The 17945-nt window shown below is 41.7% G+C and overlaps 1 protein-coding gene across 16 annotated transcripts in view; it reads left to right on the forward strand.

The window, feature by feature from the left end:
- The first annotated feature begins 686 nt into the window (after positions 1–686).
- The window catches only part of TCF4 (transcription factor 4), a 343442-nt gene continuing 326183 nt past the window's right edge, over positions 687–17945 (forward strand). For 3 of the 16 annotated variants that reach the window (XR_014161417.1, XM_081881465.1, XM_081881479.1), the window contains exons 1-3: positions 6626–7048; positions 8125–8216; positions 10004–10076. Coding sequence is in view for 15 of the 16 variants with exons in the window: in XM_081881465.1 (XP_081737591.1) it covers positions 6988–7048; positions 8125–8216; positions 10004–10076 (226 nt within the window). In the remaining variant the exon portion in view is untranslated. Of the gene's footprint in view, positions 705–1827; positions 1956–4683; positions 5429–6284; positions 6397–6622; positions 7049–8124; positions 8217–9259; positions 9399–9531; positions 9666–10003; positions 10077–17945 lie in introns of those variants that run through there. The other 13 variants (XM_081881482.1, XM_081881480.1, XM_081881481.1 and 10 more) reach the window with 13 other exon arrangements.

Here is a 17945-nt window from a genome sequence, read left to right on the forward strand (position 1 = left end):
GATCTGGCTCATTTTACTGGGAGGCACATTGGTATTATCTTTCCCCATTCCTAATGGTGTTTTCTCAGCCTTGGGGCAGCATATGTAATTCTCCCTTTTTTATGACTTTGAGAATTGTTTTTCTGCTATAAATCAATGGGGCCCTTCTTGTGTTAGGAGGAAAAACATCTTGCCAAGGTTCTTTTAGGCAGCTGGTCTTTTGCCTGGCATGAAACATTTGAAAATCCCTTTTTTTAAGCTCATTTTTTAAATACAAGCCTTGATTGAAATATATAGAAGCTTTGATAAACATGCAGGCTTATGATTAGATGCCTCAAGATTGCAAAATGGACTACACCACTTCAGACTGCAGGTGGGGTTTTTACAATGATAAATGCTTCCCTGGCATACAAAAAACAAAAACAAAACCCAGCAAACAGAAAACCAGCACAGGAATATTTTCTCTAGATATACAAGGGTGGTTTTTTTTATATATCTATTCTTAAAGTTGCATGGAGTTTGCGGTTGCTGTTTTCAACCTGCACTCTGAACTGGTACAGGCTGCTGCATCCCCTCAGGGTTTTGCCCTCTCTTTCTGCTCTCTGAGTAGACCAGGTCTGAAAAAGGTGTGTGTTTCTTTGACAGGGAAAGCCTGAGTGGCTGCAGTTTCTGAAGGGCTGCAGATTAAAGGAGAGGACCTGAGGGCAGCTTATGTCAGAGACTAGGTGTAATATAGTGGTTAATACGCCAGACTAACCCCCATTTGTCCATGAAGCTCGTTGGGTGACCTGGAAAGGGTTCCCTATCTCCCAGCCTAATCTACCTCACAGAGTTGTGAGGGTAAAATGTGAGGTGAACCATTCCCCATGTACACCAATGGCCACTGCCACCCCCACCCCCCAATGGAGGAAAGGCGAGTTCAAGAAGTTTGAAGCGTGTCTGGAAAAGGGCAAGAGTCAAATCACTACCCTCATAGAAAAGTTGTCCTGAGGGGGGGGGGGGGGACGGGACAACAACTCAGTATTTGTGACTGCATTCATATGCAGCACCAAGGAATAAGACATTATCTCAGTTGAGGGACAAAAGCAAAGACAACTCTCCTCAGTATTCAGAGGCAAGGCTGGATGAAAGCCATAATGGGCCTCAGGCAGTGGGCTCCCTGTTTCACTCGCAACTCTGAGGTAACACCTGGAAGAAAACTATGCAGTATACATTGCAGAGGGGAATACTGCATATCTTAGAGAACATACTCTTCCATGCTTTCCTTAATTTTTTTTTAAAAAAACCCCTATGGTTCCTAGTTTTAATTGTATTATGGGTTCCTCCTCTTGTGCAAGAGAAAGCAGGGGTGTGCACGCACCATCCCTGGTCCCAATCCCAACGTCCATGTCTGCATAAAAGCGGCCTGTTTTTTGTCCTAAACCAAAACCAGAGTGAGATGGTTGCCTATTTAAAAGGGTCTGAATTACCAGCCCCGTCTCTGGCCAGTGGGCTGTTTAGGGAAAACAATTGCACTGTGTTTTCCTCTCATAGCTTTTTTGTTGACATAAACAATGTATGTGTGAAGAAGGGGAAACACCTTCCCTACCTCGTCCTGTGTTGTAATATAATAACAATAGCATTATTATTATTATTATTATTATTATTATTATTATTATTATTATTTCAACTCTGCCCATCTGGGTTGCCCCAGCACTGCATGCACCATAATTTGAAGGGAAGTCTAGAACATCACCAGGTCCCGTGAAGCAGTGAGCCTTGGGCTGTAGCCCTGCCACTCTGTGGCTTAATATGGCCTTGATCAAAGGTGCCTCTTCACTGACTTGTTTTTAAATTTCTATCCCACAGCTAGACAGAGCTAATCATGAAAATCCACCAGTAAAGGCACAGTGACGAACACCACTCCAAAAACAGTGCCATCGTCTCATCAGCCTGTTTGTGAAGGCAAACTGCTTAGGAAAGCAACTCCTTCAAAGGTAAGTGGGAGAAAGGTTGAAGCTCAGAGCAAGCGCTTCTCATGGGGAAGGCCTTAGGTTCAATCATGAGCAACTTTAGATAAAACTGGGAGACAGCCCTGTCTGAAATTCAGGAGAGCCACTGCCGGTCAGTGTAGACATTACTGGTACCAGTGGCCTACCTCAGTATAAAGTGTCTTCCCACATTCCCATGACACAAACTGAATGAATATCCACAGAATAACCTAGAGAAGTTGTTCCATTCATTAATTCGCTTCAGAATGAGAAAGGGAAATCTCCTCAGATGGGTACCGTCGGCTTGACCAATAAGTATCTTGCCATTGCTGAGGAGAAAGGCTCAAAAATATTGATAACTGGTGCACAGACTATACAGGGACTTGATTTTCAGTTTGGTTGGAAAATGAATCTCAGAGAGAGCCAAGGAAGGGGAAAAACAACAGGAAGGGATTCTTTAAATCTGAAAAATCTCTCTCTCTTATGCCCACTAGGTGTACTGAGGGAGAGTTTCTCCCTAAAGTTCCCAAAATATCAGCAGAAATTCAGAATAGGGCTAGTTTTGTTGAGATAAGACAGAAACCCACTATGCTGCTACCTGCTCTGCAGTTCCAAAATGGATCCAGACAGGAGTGCTTTTTGAAGTTGGACAAGAAGCCACTTCTTCTCAAGAAGACCTGGCAATTGCCAGTAGGAGAGAGGAGCCGGGAGAGACTATAAAATGGCCTGGTCACTGCCACCTCCTCTTTCTCAGTTGTTGGGGTAAACAAGCGCCTGGTTATCTGATTCTGTAGCACTTTTGAGAAACAATTGAACAAGGGTTTGTTACCACAAACCTTTCCAGCTAGATGAAAAGCTCTCTACCTTACATGTGAGATATAAGGAGTTCCTGGTTTCGGTTTCCTCGGAATGAGGGAAAATGGAGGTAGTGATGCCTTTATGCTATATGATTTATTTACACCTATATACAGCCTGAACATATGATGAAGGGGCTCACAGCATTAACAGCTCAAAAGAATTTTGCTTCTCCCATAGCCACAGACTTCGATTCCAGCAGAAATCAGACATGGTTCTGTCTCCCAGCTGCCCAACCCACAGGCTTCTAGCATCTAGCTCCACACAACTCAATTCCCAACTCTGGCCTTTGTCTTGGGGGGGGGGGGGCGGGCACATAATAAGTGGCACATAGCCACTTCCTTTGTGACCTTAATGGCCCATACATAGAGGGCAGTTACCTAATGTGGCTATTCCAGTAATGGAATCTGCTGGATCGAGGAATTAGAAGGAGGCTTAGGCATACAGCCTACCCCACTGCAAACTCATAGCAGTATTTATTTTTGTTTTTCTATTGTAAACTGCCCTTTGATCCCTGGATGACAGGTGTATATTTTTTTAAAATAATAATAATATTCCTAGGATCAAGGAGCAGTAATTCCTCTAAACACAGATACAACTGGATACCATTTTGAATCAAGATGGAGGAATGAACCTTACAAAATTGCACTGATATTTTTGGTTTCTTAGAATTCCCGAGCAATACCAGATATGAGGCTGCTAGTGAAATATAAAAAGAAAGAACAACAAATGCCCTTTAAAATAAACTGCATATCCTGCAGTTTAGGATGCTTCTACAAAATTTTTATTGTGGACTGTGCTGCTCACGCCTGCAAGCGCATGCACAAACAGTTCTGAACCCACAATGAATTGCCACGTGGAAGTGCCTTTAATCTTGAAAATATCCAAGAGTAGGGCTTTTGAGTATGTAGCTCATGCCCCACCCCCAACAAAAGTGAAACCTTTGTCTTCAGGTGTATTTATTAAGAGTTTCATAGAATTACAGAATTGTAAAGCTGGAAGGGACCACAAGGGTCATCTAGTCCAATATTGCAGGAATATTTTGCCCAACATGAGAATCTCATGCTCTACCAGCTGAGCTATACCAGTTTCAGCCTTGAGGCAATTTACATTTAAAAATAGCACCCCCCTTTTAGTGCTTTATTAATGGTGATGATGATAAATAAGTTACAAAAACTGTGTTGGGGATTGTTTTAGAAGGCCTTTTCCTCCTACATGAGCGATAAACATTTTTAAGAGTGCCTGCTTTTTTGCATGTGCATACCTGACCTGAAGCCTCCCTCACATAATTATTGCAATTAGCAAAACCAGGGTGGGCTTTTTTTGTTGTTGTTTTTTTGCATTGTGTTGGGAGTTTAATTAAATGGTCCGAAGAGAACAGTGAAAACTTTTCCAGAGAAGCCCCTCAAACCTCTGTGGTCCAAACCCCTAATCTGTGGGAAAACCAAAGGATAACTGAAGAAGTGTGCATGCACAGGAAAGCTCATACCAATAACAAACTTAGTTGGTCTCTAAGGTGCTACTGGAAGGAATTTTTTTTTTATTTTGGGAAGGGAAAGTTTGTTTTTTGTTATTTTGGGAAGGGAAAGTTTGTTTTTTGTTTTTTATTATTCATATTTGCTCGCGCAGCTTATAGTGATTCCTGAAAACTCTGTGCGCACGTTTCGCGGGGAAACGTAAAGTTCAGTTGCCCCCTTCACTTTTGTACCACACAACCCTCCTCTCCTCCTCCTCCTCCTCCTCTCCCAGAGTTTTGCTCTTCCTCCATCTTGGTTGACTTTCTAGCCCGGCTGTTTACCTCTCTATGCTCCGCGCGCGCCCTCCTTCCCTCCCTCCCTCCTCCTCCTGTCGTCATTCCCTGCAATAGGCGACGCGGCCGAAGCAGGCAACGTGCAGCGAGCAGCGGTGGCGGCGGCAGCGGCAGCAGCAGCAAGCTTTTTTCCCACCCCTCTTTATAAGCACCACTGCATTGCCCGGATGTGAATGGATTACAATGTATCTTTCAGGGAAACGTATTGCTATCAATTTCTCCGCGGGGAAGTCCGTGATGATGATGATGATGGCGATAATGAGGAGGAGGAGAGCTCTGTAAAGTTGGGACAAGTTTGAGACTTTTTATCGCTGGGCTTTTTTTAAACAAAACAAAACAAAACAAAAACAAAACAACAACAGAGACTTGAGGGGGTCGAAATCGTACTGCCACCGATTTTTTTTCTTCTCTTTTCCAAAATAGTTCATTAGCAGCCATGTGTTTATAAAGAAAAGTCACAGGGCGGGAGGGTAGTTTGCTGGATCTTCCTTTTTATTGTTTTTGTTGCGATATATCTTTTTTTCTTTTGCTGGCTGGCTGGCTTCGTTTTGCTTTACTTTGGGTGGGAAGACTTATGCCTTACGGTGGATAAATCAAAAACAAAGCAAAACCCCTCGCGCCCGGTGCAAAAGTTGCTTTAAGAATTGTGGAATACTCTCTGGATCTCAAGACTGAGTGCGAGTTTAAAGTACTTCTGCTTTTTTGAGGGTCAAACACACGTGAGATAATAAAGCACCTTTGCAGAAGAGCTCTCTTTTCTTCCCCTAAAATATCTTTCCTTGGAATATTGTGAACATATTTGTGGCCATTTAAGGTAAAGTTACAATTTCCTCTTGGAGTCGTTCTTTTTTTTCTTTCTTTCTTTTCTTTCTCTCATTCAAAAAAAATGTTGATCCCACTGTGTTTTTAACTTGATGCAACTTCGGCAGTGTGAATCGAAGTGCACCGTGCATGTGATAATAGCATCCACACGCTTAGCAATAAGTGGATAGACGGAGGGGGGGGTATGGGCTGGAAAATATATATATATATACCGTGCCAGTAATAAGTAATGAAATTGTTTTCTATCACGCGTGCCGGGACTGGGGGTGGTGGCGGCGAGGAGGAACGAAAATCAGTCGGGCTTTCTTTGCGGGAGGGGGGGGGGTCTGGGAAAGGGGAATAACCTGAGGCCTGTAGTAGCAGCATTTTGAAATTAAAGTACTGTATATACAACATGCTTGCGAGAAGGGAGGGAGGGAGAGAAAGGGGGAGGAGGCTGGCATAGTCTCCAGAAAACTTGCCTGTGCAGAAAGCCAGTCGAACGTTCGATTTTGGGAGAAAAAGTTTGCAGCGTTGCTCTCGCTTGGTGTCGTCTGCGTCGTAAAACGTGCCATGGAAGCAGCATCGAGCAAATTAAAGATAGACGCACCAAGATCGTGACACAAAAGCACTTTTATTTTATGTCTTGCGAGTGGCCTAAACAATGGTGGGGGGTTGGGAAACGGAGAAAACAATATTAGGGTTGCTTCCTGGCATATACCCTTGGTCTCACGTGCATTTTCTTTTTCATTAATATTTTTTTGTAACGGTGTATAAAGTAGTCCGCTTGCTTAGGTCTTCTTGCGCGCTCGTGCGCTCGCGAACTGCGGAATGATTGTTTTATATAATAAATCCTTTAAAAAGAGAGAGAGAGAGAGAGAGAAGTGTTTGGGGACTTAGGGGACGTGAAGGGAGGCGAGATATATACAATCCATGTGTAGCTTCCCAGCGTCAGTGATCAGGGGCATGGAAGAAAACGAGGTGCCCATTTATCTTTATTGCATATATAAACATATATTTCATTGGAAGAGGGGGGTGGGTGTCTGTGTGTGTGTGTGTGTGTGTTGCATGTGTGTGTGAATCCTTAGGCAGGCAAAGGCAATATCGGGGGACGGTGGCGTCTGGTGGTGCTCCTGGGCTTCCCCTCTCTCTCTCCCCCCCCCCTTTTGCTGAACTTCCAGTCCGGCTTTATTCGGGGTTTGCTTGTGTGCGTGTGTTTCGCGGGGTGTAGCGGCTCGTGCTTTGCCCCCCTCCTATCGCCCCCTTCTCTTCTCCCTCTCGCTTCCCCTGATTAAGGCAGAAGAAGAGTTTGGGTTTAGGAATCGGGGCTCCTTCTTCCCTCCTCCGCCGCGTCTTCTTCTCGTCTCTCTTTCCTCCTGTTTTTTTTTTTCTTCTTCCCCTTTTTCCTCCCCGCTCCAGTTCGGGGGAGAGCTTTTAGCGTGGCGCGCCGGCGGGGTCTCTCCTTTTTCTCCCCCCTTCTCTCTTTCTATCTCTCTCTGTATCTATCTCCCTCTCTCTCTTTCTCTCCTGCGTGTTGTTGTGTGCGCTTGGTGGATGCAGTGATTTCGAGCAATGAAACCCAGAGCTCGGGGCTGTGGTCGGAAAGGGAGCCCCTTCTCTCCTCCTTCGGCCGGTAGGTAACCGGAGGTGTCCTCTTTACTCCCCCCCCCCTCGCTTTTAAAAATGTCTTTAGTTTGGAGTTTAGTTGTGGCTGCTGCTAATGGAAGAGGAGCTGCTGCTTCTGGTGGCTTCATTTAAACACGGGGAATTCACCCCCCCTTCTTTCTTTCTCCATGGGGTGCGCCCGGGGAAGGGTCTGCAGTGGCCTGTTTCGGCCCCCCCCCCCCCCCGCTTTCCAATTGTTTGCTCTAGACTAGAGAAACGGACTTTGTTGCAAACGGGGCCTGAAGATGCCCTTTAGTCCCAGCTGGTTACTTGCAAGTCTCCCCAGTCACCTTTCATACATTAGTTACCTAATCGCCAAGGGTTAACTCTCTTTCTTTTTGTCTGTCTTCCTCCCCCCCCCCTCTAAAAAAACCAAACAAGTCTTCGAGCGGTTTAATTATAGTAGGAACGTAGGCTGGTCTCCCAAAGGCTGGTGTGTGTCTCTCCCCCCCCCCCGCAACCTCTCCAACTCCACTCTCAAACCTCCCATCCCTATTCTGTTGACCTCCCCCCTCCCCACGTCTCCTTTGCACCGACCGAGCCTGTGTTGCTCCACTCTATAAATACTTTGTTTGCCGCCTGCCTTTATGTAAAATAATCGGGGTGGTGGTGGTGGTGGGGATATGTGCACGGGAGGAGAAGGGAGCGGTGCAAAAATAAAACAAAAAAGAAAGTTGGGAACGGATGGCTGTAGTTTCTGCTCTGGGTTTCTCATTCATTCCTCGTTGAACCTCCTGTTGCATAAACGATGCGCTGAACGGCGCGCCGGCTCTTCTTCTCTCTCTCTGTCTCTCCCTCTGTTCTGGATTTTGGGGTTAGACTAGTGCCTGATAAACGGGGGTTTCGAGCGATCCGGTGAAACTAGTGTCGCCTTTCCTGTCTTCTTGTCGTTGCTGCCCCTCCATCTTACCCCCAACTCCCTTCCCCAACCTTTCCCCCCTACCCACCCCAACTCTCATTTAAAAAAATAAAAAAAATCCGATTGTTGTTTCCTGTAAGGCTCGGGACTGGGTTTTCTGATTGCGGTTATTTCCATGTTTCTAGGTTTGTGTGATTTTGCTAAAATGCACCACCAACAGCGAATGGCTGCCTTAGGGACGGACAAAGAACTCAGTGATTTACTGGATTTCAGTGCGGTAAGAAACAACGGTGGAAATTAACAACAGCTCTAAAAAAATAATAAAAAAATAAAATTAATTAAAAAACCCAACAACACCCTCCCAAAAGTATGTTAAACTAAAGCAAAGCAAAGCAAAATAAATAAATAAATGCCCCCAAACCTGTGATCTTCAGTACATTGGGTAATTTTTAACCAGCAACTAGACCCATGGTAAATATGAACGCTTTATTACTATTATCAATTAGAATTTTGTTACATTATCTGAAAGGAGATTGAATATTGTCTGCAATGTACTGGGATGTGTTATTATCATTTGACAGCCCCCCCCCCCAAAAAACCCCAACAACAACCCTTACACACCCTCTGATAAAATTGTGGGTATTTTTTTCCTCCAGAATTCTCTCAGAATAATAGTTACTTGCCATTGTGCATTGCATTCTTAAAAGTATGGCTTGCACACCAACTAACTGATGGCTAATCAGTTGCTTAAAGTGCGCTCTCCGTTCTTCCCTTGTTTCATTTATTTTGGCACATGGAAAAGGGAAGAGAAATCCAGCACTAGCTCAGCTTCAAGTTTTCACTGAAATCTCAGATTGCTCTGTCAATGAATGAGTTGCAACTTTTCTGTAGAAAACTCCCCCCCCCCAAACTGATGGCTAGTGGTGTGTGTGCGTGTGTGGTTATTTTTTTTTAATTTTAAAAATTATTTATTTTATCTTTAGGCCTTTTTTGGTTTATAAATATCTTGGCCAGATATTAACCAGGTTCTGGGTAGTTGCCTAAGTGCCATACTCCCCCCCCATCTCCATCTACTCCTGCTTTTCTCTCCCCCCCCATCCCTGCTTTTCTCCCCCCTCCTAATCTTCCCCCCTTCTTCCAATATGTCAGAAGTCTTTATTTATTTATTCACAGATTTGTGGAGGGTGGGGAGAGAGAGACCAAGACAAATCAATTTGATGTAGGATGCATTTGTGTCTTTAAATAATTTCAGTGCTGGGAGGGGGGGGGAATAAAATCCACGTTGTAAGTGGGGGCTATCTCAGTCTGCTGTTGTCTCTCCAAGACTTTCCTTTTGAGAAATGGCTTTGGGAAGTTTGGCCAGGAACCGTAGCCTGAGGCAGCTCTGTAGCTCCCACTTCCCTAGCTGTGCTTTTTTCCATTTGTTCCTTTGCTTTTTGTAGTCTCTGACTCAGGGAAGGTGCGTATTATCCGCTAGACACGTCGAAGAAGATGGAAACCAATTAGGGTTGAAATAAATGCTGGAGAGTGAGAGAAAGGGGGGGGGGGAGAGAGAGAGAGAGAGAGAAAGAGAGAGAGAGGAGACTTGCTTAAATTGCTCTCATGTTCAGAGCCGAGATGAAAATTTAGGGCAGGTGGAACTTTGCTTTATTATTATTTGGGTTTACATATGACAGACAGATCCTAAAACGGGATGGAAATGGATATAGCTACGTTTATGACCAAGGTTTCAGTCACAAACTTTTCCCCCTCACTTTTGTCAATCTAAATGTTTCCAAAAGGGTCCCCCCCTTCTCCTTGTTGCCTGATATTGTGGCTGGGGTACTGAGGTCCTTCCCCCAACAAATCTTGTATTGTTTGGGGAGACATAAAACTAACATAAGGGGAAAAGGGGGGAGACTGCAAATACTGCTATACCATTACGAGAGCAGAGATGGGAGATGTTTAAATAAACTGTTGTTAGGTTTCATATAAAGTTGAATGAAATGTGAGCTATCAGCGAATGTAGAGGGGGGGAAAAAAAGCCCTGTTTACCAACAATAATGCCTCTTTGTTTTCTTTTAGATGTTTTCACCTCCCGTGAGCAGTGGGAAAAATGGACCAACTTCTTTGGCAAGTGGACATTTTACTGGCTCAAGTATGTACAGCTTCTGTTTGGAATGCAGTTAAAGTGTCTCCTTTAGGTATCTTCCACCCCCCCCCATCAGTGTGTGTTAGTGAAATAACTCTTATCTTGGTAGAAATGACTTCCATTAAGAAACTGAAACATTTATTTCATACTGCTGCATGTTTAATATAGTACCTTTCTCAGAAATAATATTTGGAGTGTATAGTTATTTTATAGGATTTAGTTTTAAGCATAACCAAGTTTGGGGTATTTTTAAAAATCCAAAGTACTTTTATCCTTTTGTTGCGTGGGGAGCGATAACCAACTCACTCAAGGTTTCTTATGCATTACAAGAAGAATAAGTCCTCTTTTAAGTTCTTTTCAGCAGTATATATCTTTTTTGAAAGAAAAAGTCCTAATTCTCTTCCTGAAATTAGCATTTGCTGATGGATTGTTTTGGGATACGCATCAAGATTACAGTCTTATGCATTATTCCTTGACACACACAAAAACTTTTTTAAAAATTATTTTACTAATGTGACTTTCTTAATGCATATTACACCTTTTGGATAAAGAGTCTGTTTGCGTTTTTGCAAATGTGTTCATCTATTGAACACAGGAATGTTTTGCTTTCAGCAAAAATACAACATTTATCTTTGACCAAAATAAAGAGTCTGCTTATTGATGAAGTAAGCCACTGGATATAATAACTGAATGTTAAGCACAAAGGATGTTTATATATTGGAAATAATTCATTTTGTGTCAGGCTGGAGGGGGGGCGGAATGCACATTTGAATACCTTCCACGCCCATAATTTAATTTCATAGTGTTCCCTACATTATTACACGTAGTTCCTTGGATGTTCCTTAGATATACCTACAATTAAACAGCTGCAGTGTTTTTGAAATTTTGGCAATTGTACATAACAGTACTCTGTAAAAAGCATATCTGAAACAGATGTTGAATTTTCGCAAGCCTTTACAAGCTCGCTACCTATGATTATGTAGGGGTGTTATCCCATATCTATCAAAGTTAATGGCAGAATTCCCAATAGTTTTAATGGAGTCAAAGTGTATGAGGAATAAGATAATGTCTGTAATTTTCATTTCCTATTTAACTGCTTAAAAGAGTATTCCTCCCCATACATTATATGGTTTTATATAGCTTTTTTAAGGATGACATACAGATAACTAAATTGAAGTTAGCTTGTGCTTTTGATAAGTTGTACCATTATTTTTCATAAGTTTGTATTCTCATAAGTTTGTATTTTTGATAAGTTCTACCATTAAACATACTTTGATTATATTCAGAATTTTTAAAATGAAGACACGTGCGATATGAAAGGTGATGATTTCAGTGTAGCATTATTGCAGGTTTCATTGATGGGCCTCAGCACACCTTGATTTCTAAATGTATTGTCTTGGATCAAAGTCTCATCCATTCCTATGGAACTTTATACCTACCAAGGCACACCTTGTAATAAATCATTTTGTAATATTTTGCTTATATTGGTGATTTTAAAGAAAGCAGAGTATTCTATTTTTTTTCATTGCAGAAGCAGTGTTAGATAAATCGATTTGCCAGTTACATTCAATCAATGCTGCAGCTACTATTGTTCTAGCAAATATTAGCTGTATGCTACTTTTAAGGGATTTCCCACAGTTTAATAGTCTCTTGTAAGGCCAGTTGATCAACAGTTTTAAAAGGGTGAAGAAACAAGCTGAAAATATATGGGGGGGGGGGGGGACCGGACCAAAACATTTTTTCCTAGTATGCCCAGTGCAAACATCTTGTCATTGGTATGTAAGCCTGACATGCAAATAATTTAAAAAGAAACATACACACAAATCCCTGAGGCAAGACAGTAAAATTAAGCTGTAGATATCTTAAAACAATGCTTCTTTTTAGAAACCATCCTAAGGCCATCATCCTAAGCACACCTTCTTGCAAGTAACTTCACTGCTTTTCTAGTGAATGCCGCATATGAATGGAAGGTCACTTTCACCACCCATGTGTAAGAATAAGATAGGAAGAAACCCTAGTGTTCTATCCTACTTAATTAAATAAAGTATGGTGGAGATAATTATGTGGTGAAGGTGCAGAAATTTGTATTGCTAAATAGCATACTCTTTGTTATATAGACTGCATTTTTTTTCTTAACTGGCAAACGGTTTTAAAACAGATCATTCAGTGGTTATAGAAGATTGTAGAATCCAGTATCATATAAAACTGATCCTTATCCTAGGAAAACTGACCTCAAGGTGCACTTACATGTACCTTGTTTCCTAGTGTGGATTCTGGCAAATAAGCTGTTTTAGAACTCTTGCACTTTATAGTTTCACTCTTAAGGTAAGTCTAAATTTGAGGATAGGTAATTGTATTATAAAACACTTTCAGACTGCATCAAAATATGTTTTAACAAACAGATTTGCAGTTTCAGAATATGTCTAGATTACTGTCTAGATTACTTTCCTGGCTTTGCCTCAAATTGATAGCTGTACTTTTAGTGAAATAATTACGTCCATTAAGTTGAGTCTCGGATGCGGTTTCCTGTCTTTACTGGTGTATATACTCTATAAATGTTTGACTAGAGAACATACCTGCTTTAAAATTGATGTTCGTTTAATGGAAACGTTATTAGTGACTTGTGTATTGTTTTGGGATTTTCGTTGTAAAACAGCGGATCCTGAATTTTTAATTTTTTTTTACTGTGTGTGAGAATGTGAATGTGTGTGTGTTTTAATCTGCTTGTTCAACACATGATGGTCTGGTGTGATTTGTGATGTGCGAATAAAAGGAAAGTGGGCCTGTATTTCCTTTAATCTTTAATTTTACAAATGTGGCCTCTTACTACCACAAGAAATTGTGAAACTGCAAGGGAGAAAGGAATGTAACCTGAGCCATAGACCTGACATTCCCAGAGTGCGTTTTTCACATGAAAGGCTTTTTGTCAACGCTGTAAAGGACCAGCAGTTTTTGTTTGATGTTTGCAGGTGTTCAGCAGAGAGCACTAAAACAATCCAGCCATGATGGTTCAGAGGCCTTATGACCTCAACAGGGAGAACTGGAAAAGATGTGAATAATGTTTAAGGAAACTTCCCCAGGCTCAGCCTCAGTAATATGGAGCCTTATGGGTTTGATTTGTCTTCACCAGTGACTTCAGGACAATTGGAGTCAGCTTCTACAACAGTTAGTTAAAGTCTGCCTGAATGAGGATGCTTAGTTTTCATTCCCATCAATTGTTGTTCCCAGTAATTTTGTGTGTATGTGTATAAAATAAATTCTCGTGGCCTAGCTACATATTCAGCATTTGAGATTTCCAACTGAGCAGTTGTTTCTTCTTCTTCTTCTTCTTCTTCTTCTTCTTCTTCGTCCCCTTTTGACATTCTTTTCTAACCCTCCACAAGTAGTTGCTTTGACATAATACTTTCAAGAATGTGTAAAAGTTGTCTCAGTTGATTATTGTGTAGATGAGTTGCATGAGGGCAGTAATGAGACTGGCCATTCCCATAAAGCCAAGGTTTTGAAAGTGTGGGCTAGGTGTAATAATAATAATAATAATAATAATAATAATAATAATAATAATAATTTATTATTTATACCCCACCCATCTGGCTGAGTTTCCTCAGCCACTCTGTGCGGCTCCCAATCGAGTTAAAAACAATATAGCATTAAATATTAAAAACTTCCCTAAACAGGGCTGCCTTCAGATGTCTTTTAAAAATAGAATAGTTGCTTATTTCCTTGACATCTGATGGGAGGGCGTTCCACAGGGCGGGTGCCACTACCGAGAAGGCCCTCTGTCTGGTTCCCTGTAACCTCACTTCTCGCAATGAGGGAACCGCCAGAAGGTCCTTGGCGCTGGATCTCAGTGTCCGGGCTGAACGATGGAGGTGGAGGCCTCGGGAGTTGCCAGGAAAGGGGTGAGCTCTTCTGCCACTCTTTCCTTAATGTCAAGCTACTTCCTGACATCCAACTACTCCAGTCAGAATAGCGCAGGTGGTGGCATATCCCACTTGTATTCTTAGTGATGATCACTGTGTGCCCCACTTGACTATTAGCTCAACATCAAGCTGCTCTTTATCCTTTGTAGTGCTTTCCCCAAGATATACAGTAGAAATGGGCTTTGCCTGCAGAAACTTCTGGTTGCTTCAGATATACATGGGGGCCTTGAATCTGAGATCTTCTGCTTTAAAGTGAAAAATCTTGGGTCAAGTCCTCAGAAACAGCAGGGGTGTTAATCCTGTGTGTGGATTGTACCACTGCAGACTGAAGTGGTGAAGTGAAGTGAAGTCTCGCATGTTACAAAAGCAAGGAATACACACACACACACACACACACACACACACCCTGAACATGAGATTTCTAGGTTAGACATCTTCCTCAGATACCACTTTTTATATGCAGGGGTCTATTGTGGTTGTTGCTGTTGTTACTACTAAGGACCATTTAGTCCAGTTAGGACTTGATGGATTTAACATGTCACAGAGTGGATATAATTTACTTTTAAACCCTTTCAGTTCAAAGCATTTGAAGTGTTGTTTTCAGACTGCCTTGGTTTGGATGGCTAGATCTATGTGCGATGAGATAAATTAATTTCTTTTATATTTCTCTGAAAAAGCACATTACATTGGTGGCCTTCTCAAATAAAATACTGTTATTTTGGTATTATGACAGCAGGAGTTCTTAAATGAAATTGAATGTTTGTCTTTAGATTGACTGGCTGTAATACTTATTTTATTTATTTTGATTTTTATGCCACTCAGTCTTGGATGCTCTGAACAGGTTGTTATTAATGTAATAAAGTTAGATAGAAGTTTAAAATTCCTCACCTTTCCCCCACCTTTTCTTGTCTACCCTTATTCTTGCTTCTAACCTTTAGAGAGACTTCTCCCTAGTCCCAATATAAATACAATATAAGCATATGTTTCTCATTAACTTTAGATGGAGTATTATTATTAATTATAATAATAATAAAATGTGTTATCTACACTTCAACATCAGGTCCTATGATGGGTCACAACAATTCAAAATTAAATGGTTAAATGAAGAACAGTTAAAATTAGTTACATTCACATGAATAAAGAAGGTCCTGGAAAACTCACATTTCAGGTTTCAAAGGTCGGGGCAAGGAGGTGTGTCTTCGGCATTTGCTCGTAGACTGTGGGGTGAACCTCTGTGGGGAGAGAATTCCACTGCTTTTTAACGGTAACATTAGACCTAAATCTTTGGCTTTTCAATTGGTCCATTTGAAGACAATAGAAACAAGCAAAATGACAGTTTTAGAATCAACAATAGAAGAATACAGGGATCAAGAAGGTTTACTGCCCAACAAACTGAAAGTTGCATTTTGATGTAGAGATGCATGTGATAGCTTTAAGGGCATCCTGACAAGAACAGGAAAGTGACTAATAGTTAAATTCTATACATGTATACTCAGAAGTAAGCCCTATTGAGTTCCGTGGGGCTTACTCCCAGGTAACTGTATACAACTGCAATCTTAAAAACTGAATAGCTTCAGTTGCATGGAATACAAAGTTCAGCAAAGGAAGCTTAGAGCACATGGCAGAACATAGAGATGAACTTCATTTGCATGTTTGACTATGTTTGTTATCTTGCCACATGATGTTCCACCATTTCAGCGTAGCATTGTTGCACCAAAAATGCACTTAGTACCCACATAAATTGAAGTGCCATGAATCATTTAAGATGCCACTCTTTGATGGCAGATGGCACTTATATTTTCGAATAGTTTCCCCTTTGTTTTGTCTTTTGCAAATCATTAGGGATTTAGCCATGCAAATGCACAAGAGGATCTACCACTATGTTTGTCATTGCTTACATTGTAGTTATGATTAAAAAGAGAAGGAATACTCGTCTCCCATCCTCAAGTCCTTTCAGCTATGTTTCCTTATCTCACAAGGTTAGTCATGCTCCCAATTCAACCAGTTATTAGCTATTGTGTGAGAAGGCCCCAAGGGGTGGTACTTGGGTGAGATATTGTACTACATGCTAACATTCTTCAAGGCTACAAAATGTTTCAGTGAGCAGTCATAGGCACAAAACTAGAAAATAGTATTTTCCTGTTGCATTAGCCTTTCCAAAAAATAACCAGTTGAAATATTTTTGATCTGCTAAAAATCAAACTTGGTTAAAATAACCCTTGGAGATTCTGTGAGAGGCAATACAAATCCTTCTCATTTTCTTATGGCAGAAAACATAGCTGAGCTTTTGGTTTCCGATAGCAGGGGTCACTGATAAGACCTGTTTTATGAGATGATTTAATTGGTAATGAGTTACAAAATGTTTAATGGAATACGGTATTGGTTGTAGCATGAATGATAAAATCAAGGAGTATAGTGCTGTTTACTTTGGTACATTTATTGCATTTAATACAATAATTAATAGTAATGCTTAGCTTTTTTGTAGCACTTTAGAGTATTCAGTGTGCTTCACACACATCCTAGCTCTGCAATACAAAATTGCTGTTTAGCACTGACCAACTCAGGAGTCAGCAACCTAAGGGGTTGTTTAACCGGCCCATGAGCCACCCCCAAACTGAGCCGCCTGCTCAGCGAGTCCCCGTCTGCTGCGCTAAACCAGCGTGGCGCGGGTACTTGCTTCCGCGGTGCCGGAAATTGCATCTGCACAGATGCAGGTGCTGGAAATCGCATCTGCGCAGATGCAGACGCTGGAAATCACAGCCGCGAGCGCACACACGATCCAGCCCATGGAGGGATCTCCGCTGGAGTGAACCGGCCCAGGCGAGGTAAACCTTGCTGACCCCTGGACCAGCTCTTATTTTGAAATAGTCATGTTGACTACAGTGGGACTTGCTCTGGGGTCAATTATTTGAACATTGCAGTTCTAATGTGAAAGCATGGTCTTAAACTTAGCCTTTTCATTTTTCTTTAAGCGTTCTGGGCAAAGATGCAACTAACTTGAAGGCAATAAGGCAGCAGGAGCAAAATTGGTGGCATAAAATATTCCCTATAAGCTGGGTATGAAACGAGCAAAAGTGGCCAGCCTTTTCATTGAGTGAGAATGCAAAGCTGGAGTGATTTGTATGCTTTGGACCTCTACATATGTTATGTTTTTATCATTTGGTTGCTGAATTTATGGCCAAATAGCTGTAGTCCTGCCTTTTAAGCAGTGGGCTCACAGTATGAATAGGAAATGCAGGCTACCTTCAGCATGACGGAGGCAACTATCGGTTATGAAAATCAATTTGCCATGGGGTAAATGCACATATGTAAAATGCAGTATTTCTTCAGGTACACTCATGGGAAAGTGTGGCATGCATCAGGCCCTTTTCGGAAAAAATAAATAAATTTTGTATCTCTCACTGCAGTTGTTCTGAAACCAAATCTATGTTTATTTTTATTTTACTTTTATTTTAAAAAGTGAGAAAGGGTTTGTGGCACTGACATGTTAAAGGTGCTCGATTTTGGCACAAGCTCTTGTGGCGATTTCTACCAGATGCACAAAGGGGAAAGGGAAGGTGATGGATTAGAGCGTTTGTTCAAGTCGCAAGTGTGTAGAGTTACCATTTAGACGTAATGCATACGAAGAAGCTCATGGGCAGTTCATTCTTACCATTCAGTTGAAATAAATTGCTTAGCTTTAGTTCTGTTTAGTCCCATTCTGCTGAATGGGGCTGAATTTTCCCATATCTCACTGCTTGGTCTTCCCTAGCTTGTGAATCGGTCTGGTATAAAACAAACATTCTGTGCCTTCAGGGAGGTCCAGACTGAAGCACTTACACCTCTGCATCGTTGACTTGTTTCTTTTCGAAATCCTAATTCACAGCACTGGTCTCACTGAGGGTGATCTTTCTTTTACATGTGGTATGGCAGCGAAATCACACTCCCCCCCCCCTCCGTCCACTGGTGCACCTGC

This window comes from Podarcis erhardii (genome assembly GCF_964252035.2).
Source record: "Podarcis erhardii genome assembly, chromosome: 11".
Taxonomy (NCBI): Eukaryota; Metazoa; Chordata; class Lepidosauria; order Squamata; family Lacertidae; genus Podarcis; species Podarcis erhardii.